The sequence below is a fragment of the Quercus robur genome, chromosome 3 (assembly GCF_932294415.1).
Source record: "Quercus robur chromosome 3, dhQueRobu3.1, whole genome shotgun sequence".
Taxonomy (NCBI): Eukaryota; Viridiplantae; Streptophyta; class Magnoliopsida; order Fagales; family Fagaceae; genus Quercus; species Quercus robur.
The window spans coordinates 67,436,886-67,463,023 of NC_065536.1; the positions used below are offsets into that span (position 1 = coordinate 67,436,886).

Genomic DNA, 26,138 nt, shown 5'->3' on the forward strand with positions numbered 1-26,138 from the left:
AGCATTCAAGCTTGCCTGCTTAAATGAGGAGCATCTACAGTTACACCTTGCGGATTGAATACAAATCTGCAGCAAAACATATACAGTTAGGGAAATAGAGACCTCATGAATACTAGAATATGTACACCACAAACAATAAGATTGAAAGAATACTACAAATTACTGCCCACATCTTAATTATAACTCATATAATGTAATATCTAAACATGTAAAGAAGAATAACTTATGATACCCCCTTGTTACTAAGATTTGTAATTCTTACCTGCTACATAGCACCATGGCTTGTTGAAGCCACATTTCGAGTTGGACATGTACGACGGTTATGACCCTCTTGGCGACACAACCCACACTTCAACTTTGGTCCATTCTCAATCCACAATGAGGTTGGCAACTCCCTATCCTCGTCATCCATCTCATTGCGGATTCTCGTGGACTTGGGCCGACCTTTTTCACGGATCAACCGCTGGTTTGGCATTACGGTTCTCCTTTCTGCTGGCTCCGGCCATTCTAACCTATCTTTTAGTGGTTGGAATATAGGCTCATAGCTGTGATAGCGTTCTTCAAGGCGGTAGAAATGATCCATATACTCAGTGGCATCATGGTTGTGTTTGGCACAAACTGCTATCAAGTGGGAACAAGGGATCTTGTTTGCTTCCCATTTGCCGCACGTGCATGTCATGTCTATGAGGGAAACCCTATGGGTGTGATCTCCCCCGCCAGTGTTCAACAGTGAAGACTGTGTCTCCACTGTATATAACCGTTGTTGCGCACTCATCCTTCTAACAATATGGAGCTTCGCCTTCTCTTGATTTTCCTCGAACTTGTCATAGGCATATTTGCACCACACTTGCCCCTCTTCCAACTTCTCTAGGGTTTTGTTTCGACGTTCGTCAAAGTATGAGTTCACCTTGTAAAATGTAAACTTCACCATTGCAGTTATGGGCAAGCTACGTGCGCCCTTAAGTACCCCATTGAAGCACTCTGACAGGTTGGTTGTCATTGCCCCATATCGGTGCCCATGGTCGTGTACAAGTGTCCACTTTTCTTGATTTACCTCCTTAAGATAGTCGTACGCAGCCGGGTTGACATTCTTGATGCAATCCATGGTGTTCTCAAACTTCCTAACTTGATTCGCAGTTGCTGCGTTCCATACCAAGTTCTTCAAGGCCACACTATTGAAGTTAGTGTTAACATTGCTTACTAAATGGCGGAGGCAATACCGGTGATGGGTTAAGGGCGGTTGCAAGTAGCCCCTAGTGGTGTCATCGAAGCATGATTGTATCCCACGATGCCTGTCGGATATTATACACAAATTGGTGCGGTCTGTAACATAGGTCAACAGGCATGCCAAGAACCATCCCCATGTCTCCGTGCTCTCGCTTTCGACAACGGCAAATGCGAGTGGATAAACCTCGTTGTTACCATCTGTTGCCATTGCTATCAACAGCTTTCCTTTGTACTTGCCATAAAGGTGCGTTGCATCTATGCTTATCACCGGCCTGCAATGCCTAAACCCTCTAATACACGGACCGAAAGCCCAAAACGCGGAGTTGAATATACAAGTCCCCGGGACATTGGGGTCACACTTTAGTGTGGTCACAGTATCCGGATCTGCATCAGACAATGCAGCTAGAAATCGTGGCAATTCTGCGTACGACTCGTCAAAATCCCCGTAAATACGTGCAACTGCCTTCTGTTTGGCTTCCCAAACCTTGTACATAGTTACATCATGCCCATGCCTTGCATGCAACATACTACGCAAGTCCCTTACCTTTCGGGTTAGGTCTTCCCGTACATACTTCTCAAGTGCAATGGAGATGAACTTTGAATCCATCATCCGCCCATCAGTTGGTAGCTGGAGGGATGAGCAACTATGGGGACCCTTACATGTACTGATAACCCACATCCCGTGCTTCTTGCTGCAATTGGCCCGAATTGACCACAGACATGCCTCATTCTTACACCGCACTACCAGCCTATTGGTGTCAGACTTGATGACCTTGTATTGCTTGTTATGCTCCACAGAGTAGAGGGTCAACACATATTGAACAGAGGCTTTATTCTTGAATAGCATCCCCCTTGCTGGGTGGTCATCTTTATGCCAACTTGTAAGATGTCCTGTACCCAATGCAGGTGATGGGTCATTAATATTGTCCCATGTGTTTGATGTGAACCATTCTGGGATAGGAACTGTTGTAAGGCAATCTTCCTCGTTATTTTCAATCAGTGGTACATCTAAGACCTCCGCGTCGTCCACTGGTCCATCTGTATCAATGAACTCTTCATACACATCTCGGCTGGCATCAATATCAATTCCCCCGTCCATATCAGCTTGGACATGCTCATATGTGTGAGTAGACCCTCCCACATCATGTGTATTGGTGGCGCCCACCACTTCGGTGTTGTCCAAATGATCTATTGCACATGGTTGATTATTGTAGGGGAAAGGCGTGGCATAGGCAAAGGGAGGATGCACGTCAACCGACAATGAGTGTGGCTCTTCCACCCCACTGGCATGCTGTGAACTTGCACTACCATGGAACCCAACAGCCTCAACAGTTACATACAAGTCAGACGCTATGAACTGGGGGGTCCGCTTAATCACTGCCCACATCATGTCCACGTCAGCATCGCAACCCAACGGATTTGAGTTGTAGACAACCTGAGTACTCACAAGTATCTGGGGGGCACGGTACACAATGGATATCTTATGTGACTCCTTGTCCAACCGTAGAGCTTCCATTATCTTCCGGTGCATTTTTCTCAAGTGTGTTCCCCATTTCAACTCAATGAACTTCTGCTTCACTGACTCGCCTTTATAGGACAGCCCATGCAAGTCATGGAAATACTGTTCCCCATCATAGTAAACGTAGAAGCAGTGACGACCCATGGCAGACCTGGATAAGGACAATTAATTGTGGTTATCATGCAGAAGATAGGGGGTTATGTTAATGCAACAGTAATTACTCTTTTACAGATGCACTATGATGCTATCCTAATTATAGGTGTACACACTTGATTCGTTTGAACACAAACATTGGCCTTTTAGGGGAGACGTGCCACAACAAAGAATTAGGGTGTTTGTAAACTCGCTTGGTAAGGATGCAATATGGAGTAGGAAAATGCAAACATGGTCAGCAAAACTTGTTCACCTCGCAGGCTTTCTTTTTCAGAACCCACACAGCAAAGACTTTCAGAACTGAAAGAGCCATACAATTTAAACCTCAGTATACATTACACATCATTAGTGTGTAGTTACGAATGAATGCATATGTCATCATATGAATTCACCGTACAATGTTTGTTTATATATATGTTTATTTAGAATGATTATATACATATTTCCCAAAAGAGTTCTCAAAAAAAAGTATTATATACATTACTATATAAAACTCAACATATTTAGGAACAATATGTATACAATGTCACTATCACACACACATACACACATATAAGATTATTCTCACATAAGTCATAAGAGCACACAATAATTAATCGTTTCTTGGACAATTTTTTGCAGGATTTTCAATGCACTAACAGTTTTTGCAATTCCTAACAAAAATGTTTCAAAAAATTGGTGCCCTAAGCACATACATTATATGTAAACATACCTATACATGTGTGTGTGTGTGTATATATATATATATATATACATGTGATCATATATGGGTAGGTAGCTTTGTTTATATTTACATATATTTGCATATACATACATACATACATGTATATATATATATATATATTTCCCCTTATATGTGTGTGTGTGTGTGTGTGTGTGTGTGTATATATATACATATATTTGGGAATGCCACATATACATCTTATTATATGGGTAAGTACGTTTGTCTATATATACATATATCTATACAATGTTTTCTTTATGTATATATATACACACACATAATGTCAGAATAAGACAGTTGTAGAAAGCAATCCAAACCCTTAAGTAGTTATGTAAGTCAATCCATTTATAAGTAGTTATGTAAGTGAATATATACCTGTCAGGGAAGATGTGCCAGAACAAAGAAGAAGGGGACCACAGCAACAGCACGCCTGGTGAGGATGCAATAATGACAAGGAAAATGGCAGAAGAGTTAGCAAACTTTGTTCACCTCATAGGCTTTCTTTTTCAGAGACCAGACAGTGAAGGTTTTCAACACAGATAGAGCCAGACACGTGCATGGATTCTGAAATGTGGGGAGGGGGACAACATGACTCGATATTAAGTACATCGATTTTATATAAAACTCGATACCACATAAATCGAGTTACTGTTGACAAGACGTATTGAAATGACGGCATTTCAGAAACTCGGTTAATGAGAAGTCGAGTTACATGTAACTCCGCATGCTATAACTCGATTTCTATGGAATCGAGTTGTGGCCCCATTTCCACTACAAAAGCTCACTTCACACGTTAGAAGGTGCAGCCATGTTATTCTAGTGCAAAGAGTTCCCACCATTGCGTTTTTGTAGAGCAGGATGGGACGAACCTATGTTGTGTTTAACGGTCGTGTTCCAGGCATATACGACAGTTGGCTAGATGCGAGTAGACAAGTTCATAAATTCCCAAACGCCAATCACAAATCATATAAAGATCGAAGGGAAGCCGAAGCTGCATACATGGAGTATTTGCATGGTAATGGTATGGGCGTGCATGGTGGTGTGTCTACGTCGTGGGAAACTCCAAACATATCAACCTCAACTCCACCTAGCACTTCTCAAAGCGAAGGAACCAACTATGGCAGTGGAGACATTAGGCACACTTTGTTAAGGTATCAGTTGGAAGTTGCCATTGAGGAGCGTGACCACGCAAGGAGGATCGCAACGTTGAGTGCAAACATGTTGAATGAAGTGGTGGCTCACGTTGTGGGGGATGATGAAGTTGATGCACCCACGAGACAACGTACGGATGCATGAATGCAAAAGTACGACTTCTTGTTGTGGTATTTAGTAAGATATGTATACTTCCAAGTACCATCTGTTGTCATGTGTGCTTTAAGTAGAAGTGTCATCGTTTTCCAATTGTTTCACTGGCAGATATGTATATATGGAAAAATAACCTTATTATTTTTGTTTTTGGACTACTTTGGTCTTATTCGGTCCATTATATCTACTTTGGTCTTATTCGGTCCACTGTGGTTTCTAGGAAAATCGGTGTACTACATTCTATTTACTCTATTTGATCCTATTCAGTCACCTTTGGTCGTACCCCGTCTATTTGATTCACTGCAGTCCATTATTGTGTACTTACAAAATACTACATCAGCCTATACACAATGAGCCACGATTAACGAATGTACATGACGTAAAAAACAACAATGAATTGCATAACCTCTACATGAACGATTTGGAAATCCTCCTCGTTGGAGGATTCACTGCAATCCATACCAATCAAAGAAAATTCAAAGTTTAAAAAAGCTAGGATTGGAATTATTCATACATGATAAATCGTCCAACATTAGAAAATTATCTAAATTCTTCAAGTCAATTCTGAAAATTTTAATAGCCACAATATAGAAAGTCCAGAACAAAATGACCATGAATAAAAATTGACACCAACCAACTAAAAAAACAAATAACACAGCTATATAAAGGCTCTTGAATCCCAAACACAGTAAATAAAACCCTAAAATTATGATGTACCTTGTAGTATTATTCTGAATTAGAAAAAAAATGAACACTTAAAATTTAAAAGTTACGTAATCTCGTGAACATTACATGGAATACTACAGGTTTCAATAGATACATTACAATGGTCCCTCTAGCTAGCTCCACTGGACAAAACAGGTTCATCTCTATGAGAGTGGTCTTGCCACTGCCAATTCTGCCAACAATACGTATTTTGTGCCCTTCCTCAAATGTGCAACTGATCCCCCTCAGAACAAGTGCATCAGCCTATATTTGATCTGTTTTATCAATGATATATAAAGCCATATTATAAAGGCAAGTTTGAAGCAAATAACACAACTCTCAATCATGTGAAGATAAATAGAAAACCAGTCAGATTGGTAATGAATGCCAAAGCATTAGTCCGCTTAGATAAAGTCCGGAAGAACTTCAAATCAAGAATGCTTGCACTTCCGTCAAAAGTGCAAGCATTCCTTTCCCACTAAATACTCCACAAGAGACAAACTCGGTATCATCATGTCTAAATTTTTTAGCAATCAAACCATGTAAAGCACTAAACATATGAGGATTACCCATGTCAACAGTTTGGTCAATTAATGCCAACTTATACATCAGAAGTCTTATTAAATGCTTCTTCCACTTCTAACTTATAGGAAGCTCAAAGAAAATATGTTTGATGATCACCAAACAGACATGTAAGAAGAAAATTTTACAGCATCGTTAGTTTGCAAAATCTACAATTATTTTCATTCCCACATGATTTCAACACATTGCAAATAAGGATATATATATATATATATATATATAAAGCACAATGAAGGCAAATAAATGGAAAAAATACCTGTATGCCCAACAAAAGTATGTGTACATTTGCTTCCTCTCCAAAGTTTTAAAGTTGTATCACTTGAACCTAAAATCGTGGTAGCATAAAAATGAACCCCATAAGTTCATAGTGAAAGACATTCGTAGTTGATAATGCATTCCAATCTGATGTAACCAATTCCAACTACCAACAAAATCTAAAACAATATCTAGCAGAACAGTCATCTACTTAATCATATTATACCTGTAACAAGCTCGCCTGAAGGCAGCTTTATGAGTGCTTGGATTGCTGCCTTATGAGCCTCCCAGGATTCTGAAGGTTGGCCACTTCTCCAACGTCTTAATGTGCTGTGGTGAAGGAGACATTAGATACTAACCGAAAATTATTGAGAAAAATGCATATACCTTTGTAAGCATAGATAATAATTCAAACCCAAAAAACGGCAATACACAAACAATAAAAGTAACATTCAAACAGTATGCAAATTTTTCATTAATGCCTCCATCATTTCATTAAAGCAAATGATGGACAATATTTGATTCATTGGCCAATGACACACACAACATATATATATATATATATACTGAAAATCATAAAATAAGAAGGCTAATTGATGAAAAAATCAATAATCAATTAAATGTTTCTCATTGGGTTCCCAATTTGCTACCAAAATGAAAAGGTAATATATACAATGATAAATAACAATTACAAACCCCAAGAAGCAAAAGGAACAAAACATGCACACATAACTAAGATTTTTGCCGTTTTCAGCTTTGGGTAAGTTATATTGTGAGCTGCTCTAGAACAATGCTAGAAAAAAATATAAATTCTATTCTCCAAAGTTCCTACTAACGAACTTGTAATCAAATGTACACAGATCTAATCATTCTAGAGAGGAGGGGATTTAAAGGAGATTAAAATTAATAAAATGGGAAGGAGGATGTACCAATCTAGGAATTGTAGGGAAGGCGAATCAGAAAATTAGGAGAGAGACACATACCTAGCCAAGCATTGTAGAGACTCGGATAAATGATTTGCTACAAAGGAGTTGGTTCTGCCATTGATCCGCATAAACTTCGTCATCAAACTCTTTTACAGAAAGTATCAAATTACTTCTTCTTGCTTATCAACAATACCACACATTTGTTTCTCACAAAACTAACAAAAATAAAAAAACAAATTACTCTCTTACAACCCACTTTACTGTAGCTAACAACATACAAAAACACAAGAAAGTTTGGCTTCAAATGAATACCAATCCAGACATTTGTCAAATTGCAATCAAAACTCCAAGTGCAGAAAAACTTCCTAATACATCAATAAATACAATACGCCTTATGGGTTTTCTCCAAAATATCAATTTCTTGACAACAAACACATTGACAGCCAGTATTCTCCCCAAGCAATGATCCAGAAATAGATGCACAGCCACCAAGATTCTCCCCAATTAGTAGAACATTTTGCATGCTTATTCCAGTCACCTATACACATGAAGAATAAGCACACAAGGACAATCCAGCTCAATGGCCTTTTCGTGTCCACCATTGCAGTTAGGTCTAAAAAAAAAATACGACTTTAGAAGAAAAGTTAAACGTAACTATGCAGTCACCTATAGGTAGGAAGTATAAGCATACACTAAGGCATTTAATGATCTTTTCGTTTCCGCCCATATGCCCTGACAGGTCTAATCTTACCTGTTTCATCAGACACAACAGCATAATTAAATTAACATAATCAATCAAATGCACAGTACAAGTAGCTCAAGAAGATGGGAAGTGTAGACGAAGTACATACCATCACCGGTCCCGCAATCGGGAGCATGCGCACGCGGGCGTCGCGATCTCCGCAAAGCCTCCACCGGCTCAATGTCCTCAGCCGGTATCTGCTCAATCTGTACAGCCTCTCCGTGGGCGGTTTGAGATGGAGCTGACATGGTGGGGTCCACTTGCACTAGAGGTGGGGTGGGCATGCCTGGTGTGGGGACAAATATGCATCCACCATCATGGGCAGATCCACTGAAAACTGGGGGCGACATACGAGGAGGGCCCTCAAAGTCCGTGCTAGCACCATGGGATGTAGTGTGGGCTGGAACAGTGCCCTGATGATCGACGCTATGGGATGGCCCAGCACCATCGCCAGGCGTGCATCGCGGTGTCCTGCCGTCGTCATCAGACAGTACCCAATCAGTGCCAAGCCATGCCTCTTCTACACCCTCCTCATTCCCTTCCTCGTAGATGGGAGCCGACTCGGTCGTACGGCTGCGACCAGCTTGACCACCTCCACGATGTCCACCCCCACGAGACCCACCACGTTGCCCGCCACGAACTGGGGCCTGTCTATCAATGTCAACTGCTTCTGCAAGCGCATTCGCCAATTTAAGTCGGCCTAGCTCCTCCACAAGCTCTAGTGTAAATGTAAGGTCAGTGTGCATGTCAGAACCTTCATCGCACCTCGGTATAGACCTAATCATCGTCCGAACCTACAAAACAAGGGCGTCATAAAAGCAAGAACGCAAGTATGATGCAAAACTTGGATAAATCTGTTCCAAAATCAAAAGAAAAAGTAGCAAACATAGCTAATGAAATCCTTATATTACTTATAATTATGAAGCATCTTTAAAAAGACAGTGTATACAAATAGGGGTTGGCCCCCCCTGTGCAAGAATTTATAGTTCCAACCCAACACTCAAGAGGTTGTATGTTTCCTGTTATGTTTATCGCTACGCAATCTAAACATTGAGATAATACTTCTAAAAAACACGTATAGTTGGTTGTACATAAGTTCAATCTTAGCATAAGTGAAAATATCAGAATTTCACTTCTGTATCTAGGCTTCACGAGATTTACAACTCCATTAATATCACATTGCAATCAGGACACATATTTTGAAGTTATTATTTCCTAACGTACACGCCCAAATCAAATGAATTGAAAATATCAAACGCAAGCTTCAAGTTTCAATTAAGGGAAGTACCAAAAACTTAGAACATATATCATACTTGAATCTAGTATAAATGCACATCTCCTTGCTGCATACTTGCAAGATTTTAAATGACCTTTAAGCTGTTGGGAATTGCATTCTACCAACAGTTTAGTAAGGGACTTCCCAATCCTAGAGGTAATATCTATCAAGGAATATGTAATACATTAATCAGTCCTGGAGGAAAGGCTATCTAAACTATCATGAAATGCGAATTTATCACTACTACACAGAGTTGCACCGTCCATTTTAAAGTACAAGCCAACCAAAAACAAAAAAAAATAAAAAAATAAATTAAAGTAAAATACAATAAAACCCAACCCAACCTACCCTTTTTAAAAGTTGAATGTAATTATATGAACAAAGGTGTGGTCATCATTAGTCATTGCCCATTAACCATTCCTCATGCAAACAAATTGGATCAAGACAAATTCAGTTTGTTATGAACAACTTAAATCATGCAGTATTTTGACTTTAAAACATAATGACATGTCATGCAGTATTTTTTCACTTTAAAACAAAATGACAGAGAAACTTATAGAGATGTAACAACAATAACTATTGTGGACTTCAAAATATGCATGATAAATCTGCTGAGGATATTTAATCCAACAATGGTTTCATCCATAAAATAGGAATTGTTGCCTCACCATGAGTTCCCAATACGCAGACTCTGGTGTTATGTACCGCCTTGTGTGGCGATTGTACCACATCATGTACTCAACGAGATACGTATCATCATCGTCTAGGAGATCGGACCCGCGAACTACATTCACTCGGTTGGCCCATTGCCGAATAAAGGGATCATGTTCTACCTCCCAGTTCTTCTCCCATTTACCCTGAAGGGATATCTTGTGAAGGGTAGTCGACGTATCCACGACACTTGGAACTGGTTGCTTCATCCCAAACTGACGGAGGACTCGCTCAGGATGATGCCACTCCACTATCCAAAAGAATATCAACGGCACCTCGGCCCTCCAAATATGCTGCCCAGCAGTGCAATACGCAGGTAGGGAGCCTAGCGTATGCGTGTACGGCTCCCATACAATCTGCATAAGTAGATTATGTTTGTGATAGTGAGACATCATACTAATTTAACATTATGTAGGCGATATGTAATATGCAAAGCATGGAATTTCTAGCTTCTAGTCGTACACAAAATCTTCAGGGATTATTGGGCAGAAACTAAAAGAACAACAAAATTGACCTGCAAAATATATTAAAAGATCTAGGTTGTTCATGTCCACCATTTTCAGCCCCATGTTCATATGCTGGACAGGGTTCAAAGCTAACTGACACCATCAAATACTAGGGTTTTCAATCTGAACCAAACTTAGAGGAGGGTACTACAGCATCCTTATGGCTGTAAGATGAATCCAAGTTGATGATTTCGCAAAATCTTTTTATCGTAATAGAAATATTGTGCTACATTAATTGCATTAGTCATTAACAATGTTTCAATGAATGAGAACAAAATGACTATTATAAGGTCTACTGAAGACATTGCATTTCAAGTACCACTTTATATTGCAAGAAATGGAAGCTATGTAAATTATTACATGGTATAATCCTCATCAAATACTGTTATTATATTTCTATGTAAATATATATTTCTTATAAATTTTAGTGTTGGAAATTACGTAAGCCTTTTAGTTATCTCAAACTAATCATGTCAATGTCTAAAATTACATTCCTCTTGAAGAATATGGTGATCAGCATATTTTGCACGCTTCTAAAATTATATGAATAAAGTACTCGTTAATAATCCATAGCTTTTAATAATTTTAGGACTATTAAGGCAGCTAAAGTGGGGACAACTTAAGGAGTTGCATGCTGCAATTAAATTGTGCTCTCCAACTTTGGTGCAAGGAGCACGAACTAACTTTTCATTTAGGTAAACAACAAGAGGTAATGTGTCAAGCGTCTTTATGTTTTCTCATATATCACTGATTAACAATTATTTGTTTCTTTAAACTTAGGCCATTGTTTTCCAAGAAGACAATCGAGGCTGTGCATATTCAAAATATACCACTTGAATACGTAAATCGAAGTCAAACAGTATTCTATTAGACTGTAAAAATATAACCTTCAATTCAGCAAAGGTAATTTATAACGTACAATGTAACAATGTTTTTTGCATCACAATAACAATTTTTGTAATCCTGGATACCCCTATGTTAGAAGAAGAAATACTAAATTGTCTACTTATTAGGCAGAGCAATAACTATGGTTTTAAGCTCATAACATAAGCTGTGTTAATTAATTACAAGTGATTTCACAAGCTTAATTACAAACCGTACAAGCTTAAATTACAAACCACCTGCAGCACCAGTGGCACCAATGAATTGTAAAGAGCTTAGATTCACATTGACTACCTATGAAAACACCATCAACTAGAACATCCCAAACAGATGTTTAGATAACATAAAAGTTTATATTAACCTTAGATGGTCACTTAATACTAAATATTGCTATGTTCTGTCACAGGGGTAGTGAAATGCATAAACTCCAAACATTAGTAAGTTTTTGAAGGCAAAGCAACAATTGAGACTATCTTCGGTGCTCACTCTGGCATCCTAAACAACCCCAAATCTCACAAAGGGTTTAACCTATACCCTGGACTCTCGAGTTCCTACTGGGAGGGCACTAATGGCTTTGTATTTTGGAAATTTCACAGTGTGGACCCAAGCAATGACAACCATCCAGCATTGGACAAGGACAAGCTATGGCAATGGCTTAGCCTATGGTCACTCTATGACATTCAAGTCAGAGTAACTCCATCCTTTAGTTTGCTTAATTTCAAATTTCAATGAAAGCCAGAGAAGTGATCATGTGTTTTACGGGCCAATGATCAATAATGTCATCATTCCCTCTGTTTCTGTACTTGGGCCAAAAATGCAAACTTGGGTTATATTTTTGCTCTCATGTCATGATTACACAATAATTAGATAAAATTTTCGTACTTTAACATTTGCAGCTTTCCCAACGTTCTAAATTTAAAGAATTTTATCATTTTATGAGATTTAACAGCCAACTATATTACAACAGTGAAGAGCAGCTCTAACTCAGCAAATTTAATTCAACGAAAATCTGGAATATAATTGTGGTAATATCTAAGTCAACCACCAAAACTATAGCGAATCCAGAAGGTGTGAAATATTAATAAGCTTCAACAGTTCTAAAAAAAATTTCTAGTTTAAAGCTTTAATATTGAAGTATAACAACTATCAAAGATTCAAACTCTCTCTAAAAGAATTATGAGCACAAGTCTGGGCTAACCTGTTGAGCAAGACTCCAAAACGCATGTAAAGAAGCAGAAAGTGCAAAAACAACGAAGAAGACAGTGAAGCAGAATTCACACAAGGATTAGGGAAAGAAAAAAATTTGGACCATTTCTCGATTTATGCGTGTCATCCTTGCGCAGGGGCCATGCGTTTTGAAAATATCATTTGTATTCTAATATGCCTTGATTCCCTTGTTCTGAAAAGACCCATATTTGTCAAGTTTATAGTTAGAAATTTGTTGTTTAGAATTTAATTGACCATGGTGGTTCTGCGTTTACAATCATTCGCCTTATATAAAGTCTTAAGAAATATTGTTTTGAAATTTTTTAGTTCATTTTCATAGCAGGCTAAAAGTTCTATTTTCTCATGTTAAGTAGGTTGAAACGGTGTATAATAACATAATCAGAAAATGAACACAAACTTTTGATTCAGTTAGTAGCTGGAAAGAATTTAAAGATGTCATCGTCAGTTTCGAAGATGCATCATTAAAATCAAATGAATTACTTGAGCACACAAATACAACCAAAGACAAATCTGATCATCTTTGGTATACTATTAGGTAAATTCATTTCTCATTGAATTATAACCAATTACATAATCCAATATGTGCGTCTTCTCTTCATTGCATCAGCTTAATGACATTTGTAACAATTGGTGGAGTTTTTGTTTTTTGGTTGCAACACAAGTTTGAACTCACTGCCTTGCACTAAACGAAGACTTCATGCTCAATGTTTTGCGCATGTTGCACATGCTTCAAACATCTTGGAAAAGGGACAATTTATTCTGTGTTTTTTTTTTTTTTTTCCGTGTAAATCACAAACGTTTCCGTACATAATGAAGAATATAGCCAAATTCTACTTTATATATATATGACTAAATTTATATATAACCCATTGATTTAACCCAACTTAACCTGAGTCATGTTAGTTGGGTTGCATTGGAAAAAACCCTTCAATCCAACCCAATTTGGAAAAAACCCTTTGATTTAACATTCAAGAATTTTTTACTTTTGTTTTACTTTATGTAAGGACGAGCAAGTATTCATGCAGGTGCTACAAATGGAAGTTCTAATGTGAAGTACTTCACGATGGACATTCCAATTGAGTTAAATGATGGGATGGAAATCCAAGTACCAAACAAAATGATTGGATGGTATTATGAAATCAACTCATTCCTACAACAATCCAAGAATTCAAAATAATATAAAATTGAGGGAAACGAAAATAAAAGCATGTGCGGTGCATTTGAGGAAAACGTGCTCGGCCCGTAGTTATAAGAATTGAGGGAAACGTGGTCATAAGAATTCAAACTAAATTAACCGAATACCTGCTCGGCCCGTACTGTAGCCAGTGACGCCCGGTACGCAGCAAGGACGTGTGTGGCATGCTCTGCGGTGCATTTTGGCCCGCTCCACCTACCAAACATGAGATGTCGACAAATGCTCATTACTGAACCTTACATTTAACAAACTTTGCTTTTATATTTCACATCCATATACTAAGCATTGATAAGTTTCTTTCGTTTGTTAGTTTGGCATATTTTTAATTATATGAAAGAGACAAATAACGAGAACTCAATGAACGTACCTAATGGCAAGGGGCCCTGAGTGCACTGGCGGTAGAGGCGGCCTCACAACAGGGCATAATTGTGGGAACCTTGAATAGGCCCATAGCTGCACCAACAAGAGTACTCCTCCAATCTGCATCGCATCCTTCTTCGATGCACCACAAAGTTGCCTATACAGCCAGGCCAATGCTGCACTACCCCAGCTATACCGTCTCGCATTGCTGACTGGGTTGAGCAACTGCAGAGGCAGCAGTGAGACCCGGTCCGCAGACCTGTCCATGAACAAGAGGGCCCCCATCCGTACAAGTAGGTGGTAGCGGGCATATTGCTGCACGACTTCGTCAGCAGCGTCCACAACTAAGGGAGCGGCAAACTGTGCATCAAGCCAGGTGTATCTTATCCTCGCCCCAGCAAGGGTAGACTTGTTTGAGTTTGGTATCGGGGGTGGAGGTTTATGGCCCAACAACTGTTCGCACAGCTCACTCCATTTGTAGTCTGTCTTCCCAGTGACAGGCAACCCATCCACCGGAAGCCCCAGCATCACCTCCATATCTTGCAAGGTGATACCCATTTCTCCATGGGGTAAGTGGAACGTGTGCGTCTCCGGACGCCACCGCTCAACCAACGCCGTGATCAAGGCGTGGTCGACCTCCATATCAGGAACCTTGAATAAACCAGTCAACCCTGCTGCATCTATGTGTTGCATGATACGTGGATCTAACCCACCCTGTGGCAATACACATTTACGGCGTCGAACCTTTATCATGCCAGGCGCCTCCTGCACACGGACGAGTATTCTGTTAGGAGATTAAACACGAGGTAATTATAAAACAAACATGTATTAATAATACTACTACATACCTCGTCAGCGGCGCACCTCCAAAGTGGACTTGACCGATGATTCGGCTGCTGGGCCAACTGGGTATCCACATCGGGTCCAGGCCGCACTCTATCTAGTGCCTGCATATCTGACATGGCAGCAAATACATTGTTAGCAATTTTCTAACAAGTAAACCACATTTAATATAAAATAAAAGCATAGATTCAGTAAGACATTATATTTTGAGCACAAGATTTTCAACATCACTTCTTAAATAAATAAGAACTTGCCATAAAAAAAATTATTTCAGAACTATTTAAATCACTTCTTAAAGCTTCGGATAATTATTAATTAACTATTTATGAAAATATAAGTTATAACACCACTCGATTTGCCAAAACCCCTCATCAAAACCCCAAGCACATTTAAACTCATTAATGAGAAAATCATCATTGCAGCATATAAAAGACAACAAAATTCTCATCTTCATTAGTAAATTTACTACTTCCTTAAGTTTCAACAAACTAATCAAAATCCCACACAAAACGCAACCTAACATTAACCAACGTCAGAAAATATTTCAGAGGGAGAGGACCGTACCTGTAATCAGCGGCGGCGGGAACCAACGACGACTGATGGAGACTCGAGGAAGAGTGGGGAAGCCTGATCGCAGAGCGAGAGAGACAGAGTGTGGAGAGAGAGTGATGGCAGAGAGCGAGGGAAAGAGAGTGTACAGAGAGAGTGAGTGACTGAATAGCGTTGTGAGACGTTAGGGTCCTATTGATTCAAACCGCTGAACATAACTCGATTTCCAGTTTCCCGAGTTATGGCCGTCTACACAAACATTTTTTTATTCGGGAAAATTCGAAAGGTCAGACTAACTCGACTATAATAATATCGAGTTATTCATTAAAACTCGATTTCTATATTGTCGAGTTACAAAAGAGGGGCAATTCCCTATTTAGTTTCAGAAAGAGGGCAAACGAATGTTTAATTTCGAGAAAAAGGGTATTTGCCCATTTTCTCCCTTATAAAGTTAATGGTTGAATAAGAGATTTGAGATTCAATTTTTACCTACAACAATAACTGATGGGTCTTTTAGTCTGATGATAAAGAACTATTATTAGAAACAGAGACATAATAAGTTGAAACTCTTAAAAAAAAAAAAAAAGTTAGAACTTTCACAGTAATGCTAACCATCCTAACGTACCTCACTTCTTGATGTCATCAAGTTTGATATGCATGTGGAGAATCTTAAATTGTTGATAGGATTTGCTAGCTGAACATTAATAGTGAATATTTTTGTTAATTTGGCAAGTATTGAGGACTAACATCAAGATAGTCATTTAATGAGGCTCTGTTTTAGTAAATTCTTTATGTGATTACTTGTAAAAGGACTGTAACAAATTGAGAATTGATTTCTCAAAAAAAACAAAAATTGATAATTGGAATGGACTTTCAATTGTAACTACAATAATCTTCTTTAGCGATAATTATCTTGTGGAGCAACTGTACAACTTTCATAACTCACGGTCACAACTTAAAAAAATATATTTGTAAACTATAAGCATAGCCTAGATATATAAGCAATTGATTGTTTATGTAGAGACCTGTAGTTTAGTTGGCATCTCCTCATATACAAAATGTTTGAAAGTCTAAGGAGAAAAATGTTCTCACTGTGAGAATATAGTAGCATATTATTATACCTATCTTAAAAATAAAAAAATTTGTAAGGATAGTTTAATGCAAGTTCATGAATTCCTCAATTATATGGGATTAACTGTCAAAATTAGATTATATATATAATACATATCCAGAATACACTAAAAAGATATGAATCCAAATGAATATTTTGGTATCCAGAATACACTAAAAAGACATGAATAATCCAAGTGACACCACCAAGTTCATCCGACTTCATAACCATGCATGAAGGATTTTTTTTGCTACAGAAAATGCATGTTTAAATTTGTATGAAAACAAATTATGAGTCTTGGAGTCCAAGTACTTGACAACATATCACCAGTAAAATTATTGCAGGCTGCTTCAAACTTTTGTTGTTCTGCAATTAGATATATATATATATATATATATAATCATCTGATTAGTTGCTTTAATGATTAAAGCTCCTTTTGTTTGGTGCGAATCTATCTGAAGTTGTTAAATAAAAACCTTGTGCCTAACAAATAACAATGGACTTTCAAAGAAGATTTGGTGACATATTGGGGATAAATAAAGCTAACAAAGCAATAGTCAGAGGCATATATATATCATTATGTGAGTGATTCCCGGAGGGGGGGAATGTGTTTAGGCATTTTCTACATTTCATAGGCAGTATAAGCATATGTTAAAAGGGATTTAGATATATTTCAACAAGTAAAAGTAGTAATACTACAAATAAATTTTTTTAAGTATGTACATGAGGATACATAATTCTTGAAAAATTAGTACATGACATATGGAAAAATTCGTACATGACATATGGTTGAGATAAGATAATTAACAAATTAATTAAAAATCAAATAATTTAAAAAAAAAAAAAAAAAAAAAACCTAACCCAATAAGGACATGCATACATGTGTGTCATCGACATGTCCAACACAATCATGACAGGCATGCATGAGTGTTATTGACATGTCCGACACAATCAAGTCGAGGATTTGGAGTTTCAGTGCTTCTTAGATTTTGATATTAACTTACAGAACTATTCTTTCAATTTGATTTGTGCACGTAAAAGCAAAATTTCTTAAGATTGTTTTTCTCAAATGGTAATAGAAATTATCTGATTAAAATTTATATATTGCTTAATTATTTTAGTATAACAAATGTTTCTTGATTTTCAAAGATGGGGGCACAAAAGATGCTTCTAAATCATCCTATATATCAGATCTCTTAAAGCTAGGCATATTGTTAAATGCTCCTTGAGAGAAATCTAGCAATAATAGAAAAATGAGGGTGATTGCATCTAAGGGCAGGACCTAAGAAACTCAAATTAAATTTGAATAACTTTAGAAGAATATAAAAATGGATAAATTAAAACCATTGGAAGTTAATGGTATTGAGAGATTCTTGTGCTATTGGAATTATATTCAAAACTGTACATTCATAAGGTTGAAATCTACTTTTCCTCAAAAAAAAAGAAAAAAAGAAGTTGAAATCTACTAATTAATTCCCTTGACCATGTAGTTTTATATCATCTAGTTGCTCGAGCAAAGCTACAAGGTAGGTCGGTATAATATTCCCTTGGTCCATTACTTGCACATATATATGGCAAGATCTCTTGAAAAGCTTTCTGATTTATCTTTGATTTTTTTTGCTTTTGCTTATTTGTTTTTACTTTCTAGAGAATATTTACATGGTGGAAACTTAAAATCTTAGGGAAGCTTTAAGAAGCCAAACAAAAATAGGGAGAGGAAAAATCAACTAAAATCTTTGGGGGGGTCTTTAAGAAGGCAAAGAAAATCAGCAATGTCTTTTCTTGTTGTACATGTTAGCATTGTCTTAGGGCTTGACATTTAGTGTCTATTCTTTTTTTTTTTCTTTTTTCTTTTTGAGAAAGTTTTTATATATTATTTAGTTGTGCATGTTAGCATTATTTTCTGTCATGATTGGAGCATATTTCAAATGTTAACCCCTTAAGTCTATGCAAACGATTCTCTCTATTTGTTTTTGAAATGGAGAAGATCCTTGAGTCAATGTACTAGTAACACCATCAAAACCCTAACCAAGCTCTTCAAGTAGACCCATGTTTTGCTAAAATGTATTTACAAAAACACATTTTGCCGCCACGGGGGTTGGGGGGGATTTTTTTTATACATCGATAATTGGGGGTGATAGGAATTTAAACCTTGGAGGTATTTGTTAGAAACACCATAAAGTGCTAGCTAGTTGAGCTACAAAACTCTTGGTGTGTTTTTTTTTGGTGAGGGAAGGGAGACTTAATAAGACAAACATGTTAACTAACCGGCTTTCTAAGATTTACAATAATAGCTAATTAAAGGGTAGTCCAAGTCGATTAGATCTATGATAGGTCATAGGGGTAAACCCTTCTTCTTTTTATATATAATTATTATATTATTTATAGATCTAATATGTTCAAATAAATCTATAAAGTATGAGTGTAAATAAATTTCAAATTTCACATGAATTAGTAAAGCAAAATGATTTATATCATTACTTGTATTTGTACATTAAAAATAATGTTCATATGAGAAAGAGAAAAACATTTATTTTCTAGTATATATATATTTTGTTTTCTTAGTTGTCATTCTATTATACGTTTCTTCCTTCTACTCAAAGTTATTAAAATTTTAAAAAATTCAGCATGAAAACTGAAAATTCAAAAAAAAAAAAAAAAAATCTATATAGAAGTATGAATGGTACACTGTGAATTTAATTAAAAATCAAGACTAGAAGAAAAGAAAAATATTTGGATTATTTGTTTTACTATATTTTAATCTAGTAACATATTTAAGTTGCTTTCTATAATTTGGTAATAAGAGCACCAATAACTTAAACAAAAGAATTCAAAAAATTAAAAATTTACAGTAAAAAATAAAATATTGGATGAAAAATAGTTTTTTTTTGGGGGGGTAAAATACGGGATGAAAAATAGGAATACCTTTTAAAGTTTAAACCCATGTGTAAGCGGTAAGCCCAATAGGACCACCATGTCTGGACCTGATATTCCAATGGAATCGTAGCTCATGTCATAGCGTGAAATGGGCCGAATCCAACAACAATTTTTTATTTAGAACACTCAACCTTACAAATTTAGATTGAAGATTTATTTATTTTTATTAATTTAAAGTTGTATATAATACCATGTTAATTGAAGTCTGTTTTTGATCAATTATTATTGGGGATTTTTGCAAACAATCATAATGCATTTTAATATAATGTTAATTTGGTTATTGAAATGAAATTTAAGTGATAGTTTAGAGGTAATAATATTATTTTATGATGTTCGGTGATTATAATTCAAACTACCCCTCATTATTTACTTATCTAAAAAATAGTTATTAAACTTTTAATTTGGACGTTTAATTTCCGTAGACAATAGATGTCATGTGGCCATTACAACAATAAATTTTCAATATTTTTAAAAATTGGACGTTTAATCATTCACGATGCGACAATAGTCATCTAATATTTGTTTTCACTCATTTTCTTGGCAAGTACCTTGCCTTTCCTCTAAAGCAACCCGGCTCTTCTTCCCAGGACTATAACTTCATTTTAGATAGAGTGGAGCAAAAGCTCTTGTGATGGAAAGCTAATGTGTTATCATTGGCTGGTCGCTCAATTCTCATTCAAGCTTCTTCAGCTGCAATTCCATCATATGTCATGTAGTGCTCTTACCTCCTTGGCAAAATTTTGGATGGCATAGATAGAGTTAACTAAAATTTTCTTTGGGGGTTTTCGGATTCAGTTAAGAAAATCCACTGGATTGGATGCGATAAGGTAATTAAATCTAAGGAGGAAGGGGTCCTTGGTTTGCCATCAGCTGAGGGAAGGAATATTTCCCTTCTATCCAAGCTTAATTGGAGATTTCACACTGAAAGAGAGGCACTTTAGGCCCAAGTCTTAAAGGTAAAATATTGCAACCGAAGAAGAATAAATGCTTCTAATGCGAACAAACTCCCCTGCTCACTTATATGGGCAGCAATGAAGAGAGGCATGGATACTTTCAGGAGGGGAAGTAGGTGGATGGTTGGGCGGGGATAGCAATCTAAATATGTGGGTCAGTAACTGGATGAACGGGGGTCCACTTTGACATCTTATATAGGGGCCCATTACGCAAGAAACAAGTCAATTGGAAGTTAAGGAAATCATGCTGGACACAAGTTGGGATTGGGATAAAATTTCTTTTGAACTTCCTAGAGAAATCAAGTTGATGATTCAAGCAACTCCTACTGCACTCACAAGCAGAGGTTCTAATAAACTGGCTTGGGTTGGCTTTCCTCAAGGTAACTTTGATTTAAGAAGTGCCTATAGGATTGTTATAAGATTCGAAGATAGCCCCCCTTTCTTGGCTAATTAGATTTGGAAAGCCGATACCTTCCCTAGAATTAAAACCCTTCTTTGGATGTGTGCCCACAACAGTATTGGGGTTAAGGCTTGCTTTAAGAAGAAAGGTGTAGTAGAAGAGAATATATGCCAGAGAGCTCCGGAGACAATTTTGTGTGCCCTTCGTGATTGTCCTCAAATTAAACCGATGTGGACTCAATTGGGGATCAATACTTCAAATCAAACCTTTTGGAGAAGTAATCTGCAGTACTGGCTTACGTCAAATGGAAGACTGAATTGCAAATTACTTGCTATGAGCCCTCCATGAAGAATTGTCTTTCCATTTGCAGTGTGGAATGTTTGGAAGAGCGGGAACAAATTTGTTTTTAACGGGAAAACTCGAAACCTAAAAATGGATGTTGACATACTAAACCAATTGATTGAATTCATCCATTGCGTATCTTCCCCAAGGTTGCCGACTCATAAGGTGGTTAAAAGAATTTGCTAGGAGAGGTCGCCAGAAGAATGGATGAAAATCAATACGGATGGTTCGTCCATTAATGGTTGTGTGAGCGTGATTAGAGATGATCGTGGCCGTTGGATAGTATAGTAGGCTTTACCAGATGAATTGGGATCACAAATAGCTTTGTTGTAGAATTGTGGGGGCTTAAGGATGGGCTTATGATGTGCTGCAATCTAAATATCTCATCTCTTGTAGTTGAAATAGATGCAAAAGCTATTGTGGATGTTTTAGGTAACTCATCTTATGTGAATAATAATATTTCTCCTATTTTGGATGATTGCATGCTGTTGGCTTCCCACATTCGGCAAATTTGAGTGAAGCATTGCTACCATTAGGCGAACCAATGTGCTGATAGCCTTGCTAGGATGAGTATTAGTTAGGATCTTGAATTTTCTTCTTTTGATAGTCCGCCTATGGACATAATTAATGTTTTTGAGAATGACCTCAATGGGATGTACTCTAACAAGATATGTCCTGAACCTCTTGTAGTTCCTCAGTTTGCTTTATTGAATTGTCTTTCACCAAAAAAAAAAAAAAAAAAAAAAATCCATTAAAACAAGCCATAAATTTCTCTTTTCTAAATCACTAGTGGTCTAAGAAACTCTAACTCGTTGTGTGTCTGTGTACTTGTAAAGTGATCTCGATTCTATTTATAGCACCTAATTTAATTTACCAATTTTGTTTATCTCTTCTTGATTGGCCTTTAGCTTTTTTAGTGTTCCCAATTCTATTACGCTATTACCTCTATTGTATTCTCCACTTGTTTCATCCTCTTTTTGTTGATCCTCCTCACTTGTCTCTTTCTCTTTCCCTCAATATCCTTTTAATGAACTACCACAACAAATACTCTACTACTAGATGGGATCCACAATTTCATTAATTTTTTTTTTTTTGGTGAATAATAATATATTTTATATTAATGAGAAATAAGAGAATGCCTCGAGTCATCTCCAATTCCTTTTTTTTTTGAAACCAAAGCAAACTGCTGAATTCATTGCCAATAAGAAAAGAAAGTACAACAAGCCAAGAGAGAAAGCTCTAGGCAAAAGCAGATTACAAACTATCTTCCTGAACAATTTGAAATAGCCAAGGAGGACCTATTCCTCTCCACACTTGAGATAATTCCTTCTGCCTTCCAAACTGAGCCAACTCGTGAGCTGTCTTGTTATATTCTCTTTTCACATGCTTAATTTTCCAGCTATTAAAAGAAGCAAGCAGACTATGAATTCCTTGATAAATATGGCCAAGACAGCCACCATTTCTAGCTGCTAAAACACTATTAACTGCTACTAGAGCATCAGATTCCAAAATTATTTGGGAAAGCTTTTGCTCCTTGGCAAGAAGGAGACCGCATTCCATTGCTAAAGCTTCAAATTTCTCCACCAAGTATTTGCCCTGTAGATATTTACAACAAGCAGCAACAATATTGCCAGCTGAGTCCCTAATTACAGCTCCCACACTAGAGTTCTTTTCACCATCCGAAGTAGCACCATCAACATTGATCTTGAATATATCTGGAGGAGGCGCTAGCCACTTACCTTCTGACCGAGACCAGCTTTGAGCACAAGCTTTTGAAGCCTTTTTGAATTCACAAATATATTTCTTTGCAAAGCTCCAAATATGATCAGGCATTTGACTTGAGAACTCATACACAATTCTATTTCTATTGCACCAAATTGCCCAAGCAGTCCCAAAGAAAATCTCCAAGTCACCGGATGAACCATATTCCAAAATCTCCATAGCAATATCTACAATATTTCTATTTACATTCAATAACAAAACCGGACAGCACCATCACATTCCACAAAGACATGACAACTTGTTTCAGGCTCCATGCCGCAAACTGGGCAAACATCACAGGTATCAACACCTCTCTTATGCAGATTCACAAAAGTAGGAAGAGCATTCTTACATAATCTCCAAGCAAAAATACGTACCTTGGGAGGAATGTTTAGGTGCCATAGCTTTTTCCATAGAGGACCTCTAGAATCACCAGTAGAACATTCACCTGCCTCCAAAGTATCAAGCATTCCAACAACAATATAATACGCACTTCTAACACTGAATTCTCCTTTTCTATTCCCCACCCATATAATTTGGTATTCTGGAAGGCTGTGGCAAAGGGGAATATTTAGAATAGTCCTTGCTTCAAAAGGCAAGAATAGAGATTTCACTACATCACCTTTCCACCTCCTAGTATCTCTATCAATAAGCGCCGAGACCCTAGGGTAATCATTAAAAGGCTTCGGGGGGGGGAGATAACTTTGTATGTTGTTGGAGTTGGAAGCCATTTATCCGCCCAAATAAGAATCTTCTCACCATTGCCAACTCGCCATCGGGTGCCTCTTTTCACAACTTCCAACCCATTGAAAATGCTCCTCCAAGTATAAGAAGGGCTGGATCCAAGCTTAGCATGAAAAATATCACCATGCGGATAGTATTTTGCTTTAAAAATTTGGGCCACCAGAGAGTTAGGATTCGAAATCAATCTCCATCCTTGCTTAGCTAGCATAGCAAGGTTGAAGGCCTGAAGATTTTTGAACCCCATTCCACCACTCGACTTAGACTTACACATTTCCTTCCAACTTACCCAAGCAAATTTTGACTCTTGACCCCTTTGACCCTACCAAAATTTCCTCATCATTGCTTCCATCTCATCACAAAGGCTATTCGGGATCTGGAAACAACTCATCGTGTATGTTGGGATTGCTTAAGCAACAGCTTTAATAAGGACCTCTCAGTCACCCACTGAAAGCATTTTTTCCTTCTACCCCAATAATTTCCTCCCCACCCTCTCTTTAATTTCAGCAAAAATTTCAACTTTTGACTTGCCAATCATTGAGGGTAATCCAAGGTATTTTTTGTGGCGAGTATCTTGCATAGGCCCCAACATATTCAACACTTCACTTCTTCTATCATCCGGGGTATTATTGCTAAAAAAGACTGAAGATTTATCCGCATTAATCTTCTGACTCAATGCCTCTTCATATAATTGGAGAATATTGATAAGATTCTGGCATTCTTGACCATTTGCTTTGCAGAATAAAAGACTGTCATCCGCAAAAAACAGATGAGTAATCTTGGGGCAGCCACGACATATAGAAACTCCATTTATTCTGTGATTTCTGTCTGCATCATTAATAAGAGAGGAAAAACCATCTGCACATAAAAGAAAGATATAAGGTAAAATAGGGTCTCCTTGACGGAGACCCCTTGTAGAAGTAATGTTACCATAAACAGCCCCATTAACAAGGATAGAGTAAGATACAAAAGTAATACAATGCATGATCAACTCTACCCATTTCTCATGAAAGCCCATTTTAACCATCACTAGTTTAATAAAACCCCACTCCATCCTATCATAGGCTTTACTCATATCTAACTTAATTGCTACAAAACCGTCTTTATCTTCCTTTTTGTGTTCAAGATAATGCATAAGTTCAAAAGCAGCAAGCACATTGTCGGTAATAAGTCTACCGGAAAGAAACGCACTTTGATTTTCAGATATAATCTGAGGAAGGATCACTTTAAGACGATTGGCTAACACTTTAGATATGAGTTTATAAACAACGTTACAAAGACTAATAGGTCTAAAATCTGTCTTCTTTGTGGGGTTTTTTATTTTTGGCACTAAAGTGATGTTTGTTTTATTAATTTCAGCCATAAACATATTAGAGTTAAGAACATTTAATATCATGCATATCACATCATTACTAACAATACCCCAATAATTTTGAAAAAAGGTAGCAGACATACCATCCGGTCCAGGAGCTTTTGTTGGATGCATCTGGTTCAGCGCTATCTCAATTTCCTCCCTAGTGAATTCTTGAATTAGGGACTGATTCATTTCCTCTGTGACTTTTGTTGGAATAGCAACAAGAACTTCCGAAATACGAGTTGGGAAGGCAGAAGAATATAACTTTTTAAAATATGATACCGCCACCCCCGCAATGCCATCAATCGAGTCATGCCAATTTCCTTCATCATCCATGATACAACTGATTGAATTTTTCCTCCTTCTATCTGAAGCCTTAGTGTGAAAATATTTCGTGTTTCGGTCTCCAAGCCCAAGCCATTGCACCTTAGCTCTCTGGTGCCACTTAATTTCTCCACTATCCAATAATTCATTAATTTCTTTCCTTAGAATATTAATTTCACCGCCCAAGCTGCCATTTCTGTCTCTGCAAACCAAACTATTGAGAGTCTCCCTTTTCTCCTGAATTTTCTTTGGAATTTGCCTAAACACCAATTTGTTCCACCTAGATAAATTATCAGCACAACATCTCAATTTTGCAGCTATTCCCATAGGAGAATTTATCTCTTGGCAGCCATCCCAGACCCCTTGGATGATGTCTTTGCAGTCCGCCCTTTTAGTCCACATTGCTTCGAACTGAAATTTACATTTAGTGGCATACCTCTTAACAACAGTATCATCGGTTAAAAGCAAAGCACAATGGTCAGAAGTGGATTCCACCAAATGATGCACTTTTACATCTTTATAATGATC

At 37.3% G+C, this 26,138-nt stretch overlaps 3 protein-coding genes and 1 pseudogene across 5 annotated transcripts; all 4 read right to left on the minus strand.

Moving 5' to 3' along the window:
• LOC126716458 (uncharacterized) lies at window positions 1-2,890 on the minus strand. Its single transcript, XM_050417286.1, has 2 exons — window positions 263-2,890; window positions 1-66 (listed from the first exon to the last, which is right to left on the minus strand). The coding sequence occupies exon 1, from the start codon at window positions 2,888-2,890 to the stop codon at window positions 266-268; it is 2,625 nt and encodes an 874-aa protein (XP_050273243.1). The 3' UTR covers window positions 1-66; window positions 263-265.
• Window positions 2,891-5,620: 2,730 nt separating this feature from the next.
• On the minus strand, window positions 5,621-7,982 carry LOC126719042 (uncharacterized). Of its 3 annotated transcripts, none has more exons than XM_050421581.1 (4): window positions 7,454-7,981; window positions 6,697-6,800; window positions 6,472-6,540; window positions 5,621-5,897 (listed from the first exon to the last, which is right to left on the minus strand). In XM_050421581.1, exons 1-4 carry the CDS (start codon window positions 7,534-7,536, stop codon window positions 5,893-5,895), a joined length of 261 nt encoding a protein of 86 aa, XP_050277538.1. In that variant the 5' UTR covers window positions 7,537-7,981; the 3' UTR covers window positions 5,621-5,892. The 3 variants fall into 3 exon arrangements, with proteins under 3 accessions (XP_050277538.1, XP_050277537.1, XP_050277536.1); XM_050421580.1 differs by having other exon boundaries at window positions 5,621-5,908; window positions 7,454-7,979; XM_050421579.1 differs by lacking the exon at window positions 5,621-5,897 and adding an exon at window positions 6,080-6,111 and having other exon boundaries at window positions 7,454-7,982.
• LOC126719984 (serine/threonine-protein phosphatase 7 long form homolog) lies at window positions 7,696-16,109 on the minus strand. The gene is made up of 7 exons (XM_050422476.1): window positions 15,703-16,109; window positions 15,144-15,250; window positions 14,303-15,060; window positions 14,043-14,130; window positions 10,083-10,481; window positions 8,248-8,932; window positions 7,696-8,147 (listed from the first exon to the last, which is right to left on the minus strand). Exons 2-7 carry the CDS (start codon window positions 15,246-15,248, stop codon window positions 8,098-8,100), a joined length of 2,085 nt encoding a protein of 694 aa, XP_050278433.1. The 5' UTR covers window positions 15,249-15,250; window positions 15,703-16,109; the 3' UTR covers window positions 7,696-8,097.
• Window positions 12,811-12,921, minus strand: LOC126720161 (U6 spliceosomal RNA; annotated as a pseudogene).
• Window positions 16,110-26,138: the final 10,029 nt, after the last annotated feature.

What these genes read in the sequence shown, in the direction of transcription:
- LOC126719984 (XM_050422476.1), bottom strand. Translation starts at nt 15,248, where the DNA reads ATGCAGGCACTAGATAGAGTGCGGCCTGGACCCGATGTGGATACCCAG. An exon ending in GGAGGTGCGCCGCTGACGAG is followed by an intron (nt 15,061 to 15,143) that starts GTATGTAGTAGT and finishes GTCCGTGTGCAG; the next exon opens with GAGGCGCCTGGCATGATAAA. An exon ending in CTGCGTATTGGGAACTCATG is followed by an intron (nt 8,933 to 10,082) that starts GTGAGGCAACAA and finishes CTTGTTTTGTAG; the next exon opens with GTTCGGACGATGATTAGGTC.
- LOC126719042 (XM_050421579.1), bottom strand. Translation starts at nt 7,536, where the DNA reads ATGACGAAGTTTATGCGGATCAATGGCAGAACCAACTCCTTTGTAGCA. An exon ending in TTCAGGCGAGCTTGTTACAG is followed by an intron (nt 6,541 to 6,696) that starts GTATAATATGAT and finishes CCACGATTTTAG; the next exon opens with GTTCAAGTGATACAACTTTA. An exon ending in TACTTTTGTTGGGCATACAG is followed by an intron (nt 6,112 to 6,471) that starts GTATTTTTTCCA and finishes TGGAGTATTTAG; the next exon opens with TGGGAAAGGAATGCTTGCAC.
- LOC126716458 (XM_050417286.1), bottom strand. Translation starts at nt 2,890, where the DNA reads ATGGGTCGTCACTGCTTCTACGTTTACTATGATGGGGAACAGTATTTC.